This window comes from Palaemon carinicauda, chromosome 20, assembly GCF_036898095.1.
Source record: "Palaemon carinicauda isolate YSFRI2023 chromosome 20, ASM3689809v2, whole genome shotgun sequence".
In the NCBI taxonomy this organism is placed as follows: domain Eukaryota; kingdom Metazoa; phylum Arthropoda; class Malacostraca; order Decapoda; family Palaemonidae; genus Palaemon; species Palaemon carinicauda.
Genome location: NC_090744.1, coordinates 117,352,082 through 117,357,081, shown reverse-complemented (window position 1 = coordinate 117,357,081; position 5,000 = coordinate 117,352,082). Strand labels below are relative to the sequence as shown.

Sequence of the window (5,000 nt, the reverse complement as noted above, 5' to 3'; positions counted from 1 at the left end):
ATAATAATAATAATAATAATAATAGGCAACTGTTACATTAAAAGTTACCAATTCGTATTTTTTTTATTTCAATTTTTGCAGGTTTTAGTAACTTACTCATCGACGTATGTCCTTGTGGCCCTCAGTATAGATCGATATGACGCCATCACTCATCCTATGAATTTCTCCGGAAGCTGTGAGTATCCTTATGTATCCTATGTATCAGGATACTTGTTTGTTACTAGGATACATAATTATTGTTAATGAATTAGTTTCAGATTAGGATACGTTTACCCATCCTATGAATTTCTCCGGGAGCTGTGAGTATCCTTATGTATCCTATGCATCAGGATACATGGTTATTGTTAGGATGCATAATTATTGTTAATGAATTAGTTTCAAATCAGGATACGTTTACTGATCCTATAAATTTCCCCGGAAGCTGTGAGTATCCTTATGTATCCTATGTATCAGGATACTTGTTTATTGCTAGGATACATAATTATTGTTAATGAATTAGTTTCAGATTAGGATACGTTTACCCATCCTATGAATTTTTCCTGAAGCTGTGAGTATCCTTATGTATCCTATGTATCAGGATACTTAATTATTGCTAGGATACATAATTGGTTAATGAATTAGTTTCAGATCAGGATACGTTTACTGATCCTATAAATTTCTCCGGAAGCTGTGAGTATCCTTATGTATCCTCTGCATCAGGATACTTATTTATTGTTAGGATACATAGTTATTGTTAATGAATTAGTTTCAGATTAGGATACGTTTACCCATCCTATAAATTTCTCCGGAAGCTGTGAGTATCCTTATGTATCCTATGTATCAGGATACTTGTTTATTGTTAGGATACATAATTATTGTTAATGAATTAGTTTCAGATTAGGATACGTTTACCCATCCTATAAATTTCTCCGGAAGCTGTGAGTATCCTTATGTATCCTCTGCATCAGGATACGTAGTTATTGCTAGGATACATAATTGGTTAATGAATTAGTTTCAGATTAGGATACGTTTACTCATCCTATGAATTTCTCCGAAAGCTGTGAGTATCCTTATGTATCCTCTGCATCAGGATACGTGGTTGTTGCTAGGATACATAATTATTGTTAATGAATTAGTTTCAGATTAGGATACGTCATTGGTATTGTTAATGATTATGTATCCGGATAAGTTGATGCCATTAAAGAATTTTCCATGTATCAGGATACGTGGTTGTTAAGGTTAGGATACATAATTATTGTTAATGACTTTATGTGATTTTCATTGTTGATAACGTTAAAGTAAGATACATGATTGATATTGTTAATGAATCTGTATTAGGATACATAAATATCATTGATTTACTTCCCATTTATCCAGATACATAATTATTTTTTATTTGATTTTCTCTGTCAATAACCATATATTAAGATACATAATTCATGTCGTTAATGACTATGTATCAGGATACATAAATATCATTAATTTACTTCCCATGTATCCGGATACATCATAGTCATTCTTAATGAATATATACATAGATATAGTTTTCAAGAGCTATTACTATATGTTTTATCATGTATGAAGATACGTGGTTGGCATGTATCCATCTTTTTAGGTTCAATAAAGAAGATTTTTCTATGTATCAGGATACGTGAATGACATTGTTAATGGTTTTATACATATATTTAGTTTTTAATTGTAATAAAAATACATATTGTTGATACATATACATAGTATAAGATGTTCTCGTGTATCAGGATACATGTATGTAATTTATAAATGAAATATGATTGGATGTATAGATGTAGCATATGTAATAACAATACCAGTTGCTTTAATAATTCAGTGAAAATTAAATAAATTTACCAATCAGAAAATTAATTAATCTATTTTGATTATTAAACATTTAGCAATTAACGACTGAAATCTATTTTTTGTTAATTACAAAAAAACTAAAACGTTTAAGAATAAAAAAGATATTTTTTTTTGTTAATTACAAAAAAAAAAAAAAAACAATCATTTAGAATAAGAAAATAATTTTGGTTAATTACAATAAAACAAACATTTAAGACTAAAAAAAAATCCTTTCTTTTGTTAATTACAAAAACATTCATTTAAGAATAAAAAAAATCCATTCTTTTGTTAATCACAAAAAAAAAAAAACAATCACTTAAGAATATAAAAAAATCATTTCTTTTGTTAATTATAAAAATCATAATAATTTAAGAATAAAAGAAATAAATTTTTTGTTAATTACAAAAAAAAAAAAAAAAAAAAAAACAATCATTTAAGATTAAAAAGTCCATTCTTTGGTTAATTACAAAAAGCATCTATTTATAATAATAAACCAACGAATATTATAAATTTCCCCAATGACCTTACATATAACCTAACCCTTTCCACAGGGCGTCGAGCCAGACGCCTAGTGCTAGCAGCGTGGTTCCTGTCGGCTATTTTCGCTTCTCCGAGTCTGGTCCTCTTCATGGAGACATTCGTGGAAGGTGAGTTGTCCTTTAAGCAGTTTTAGGCTGGTTCGAATCCCGTACCTGGCTGGAAAGACTTTTTTTTAGTTGTTTGCTTGATAAGTAGAATTATCGTTTTATATAAGATGGCCTAGGTTCGATTCCCCGGCCGACCAGAAGCTATTATTTTTGAGTTGATTCCCCCCCTGGGTCTCTGATCCCCAGGTAGAGAGAATCCTGATATTAGGAGTATTATATATATATATATATATATATATATATATATATATATATATATATATATATATATATATATATATATATATATATATATATATATATATATACATATATATATATATATATATATATATATATATATATATATTTTATATATATATAAACAATACTTTAGAGTTCTCTTCCTTGAGGGTACACTCAGGCATCCTATTCTATCGTATTTCTCTTACTCTTGTTTTGTTAAAGTTTTTATAGTTTATATCGGAGATATTTATTTTAATGTTGTCATTGTTCTTAAAATATTCGGTGCCGTTATAGTATGTGGCCTACCTTTTTGGATCTGTTATAGTATGTGGCCTACCCGGTTTGAATGTGTCCTACCTAAGCCGGTTTGAATGTGTCCTACCTTAATAAGAGTTTGTATATATATGTAATGAAATCAATTATTTTTCACAATTGTTTGATATCTAACAATACAATTTTAAAAGAACAGTTTCCTTGCCTACGAGTATGACGGGAGAAGCTAACTTAAAAAACCCACCTAACCTATGCTAAAAGCCGTGTCCTTACCGGGGGGGGGGGGAACCCCCCCCCCCCCCCCCTTATGCTAAAAGCCGTGTCCTTACCTACGAGTACGACGGGAGAAGCTAACTTAAAAAACCCACCTAACCTATGCTAAAAGCCGTGTCCTTACCCGGGGCCCCGGAACCCCCCCCCCCCTTACACAACATTAACATTAACTACATAGTTAAATACTGAAATCCATGTGTACTTACATGATCAATATTCGTAATAACAGTATGTAGGCCACATACTATATCAGAGACAAAATTCCGTAGGCCACACTCGAAAGGTAGGCCACATACTATAACGGCACCAAATATTCTATTTTTCCTTGTTTCCTTTCCTCGCCGGGCTATTTTCCCCGTTGGAACCGCTGGGATTATAGCACCCTGCTTTCCCGGTTGTAGCTTAGTAATAAATAATAATAATAATAATAATAATAATAATAATAATAATATTATTGTTATCCCCATTGATATTAATGACGTAATTCCTATAAGCAAATGTACACATACAGTACACAAGCATTTCAAAGTATAGATCAACTTATGTATATGATTGAGATTGATCCTTAGAAGGGGAATTGCTATTTGAAAGTAGATGGATACTGTGTGATCTGAAGTGCACTTTGATTGATGGGAGAATTGATATGATAAGGTATTCATACGTACAATTGAGTTTGTTAGATGACTTGCTGGGGCAATTTGCATGGTAGATGGGGGAGAGAGAAGGTTGATGTTGTGAGTAGATAAGAGAGAAAGTTGATTGATGTTGTGAGTAGATAAGAGAGAAGGTTGATGGAATAGAATAAAGAGAAAGATGATGGATGCTGTTGTGTGTAGATAAGAGAGAAAGTTGATGGATGCAAGTGTGAGTAGATAGGAGAGAAAGTTGATATTTGCAATTGAATAGAATGTAAAGAAAGTTGATAGATGTTGTGAGTAAATTAGAGAGAAAGTTGATGTTTGCAATTGAGTAGAATGAAGAGAAAGTTGATGTTTGCAATTGAATCGATGGGAGAGAAAGATGATGGATGCAATTATGAGTAGATAAGAGAGAAAGTTAATGGATGCAATGTAATAGATTAGAAAGAAAGGTGATGTTTGCAATTGAATAGATGAGAGAGAAAGTTGATGGATGCAAGTGTGAGTAGATAAGAGAGAAAGTTGATGTTTGCAGTTGAATAGAATGAAGAGAAAGTTTATGTTTGCAGTTGAATAGAATGAAGAGAAAGTTGATGAATGTTGTGAGTAGATAAGAGAGAAAGTTAATGTTTGCAATTGAATAAAATGAAGAGAAAGCTGATATTTGCAGTTGAAAAGATGAAAGAGAAAGTTGATGTATGCAATTGTGAGTAGATAAGAGTGAAAGCTGACTTATGCAATTGAATAGACTGGAAAGAAAGTTGATGGCTGCAAATGTGAATAGAAAACTGAATGAAGGTATATCTGACCATTATTATATTGAAAAAAAAATGGAAAATAAAATTGTACTTTCAAATGGAAGAAAGTTGGATGAAAAGTGTAGGAGTTTGTAAAATGGAAACCAGATTGGAAAAAATTGTCTCCTTGATTTATAAAGGTAGAATCTCTGACATATAGATGATAAGATAAAGGATATTTAAACTATACATACTGTATGAATGGGATATTCATGTATAAATGTACAGGTCCTAACTATTTCTGTTCATAGTGTACATGCAAGTTATACAGTCTATTTTGTTCATATCTTTGCCCTTATTTATTCAACATAATA

At 31.1% G+C, this 5,000-nt stretch overlaps 1 protein-coding gene across 1 annotated transcript in view; it reads left to right on the top strand.

Moving 5' to 3' along the window:
* Window positions 1-5,000, top strand: part of LOC137660096 (cardioacceleratory peptide receptor-like) — an 89,601-nt gene that overhangs the window by 54,557 nt on the left and 30,044 nt on the right. The window contains exons 4-5 of the mRNA XM_068394814.1: window positions 82-175; window positions 2,385-2,480. Of these exons, the coding sequence (XP_068250915.1) occupies window positions 82-175; window positions 2,385-2,480 (190 nt within the window). The remainder of the gene's footprint in view (window positions 1-81; window positions 176-2,384; window positions 2,481-5,000) is intronic.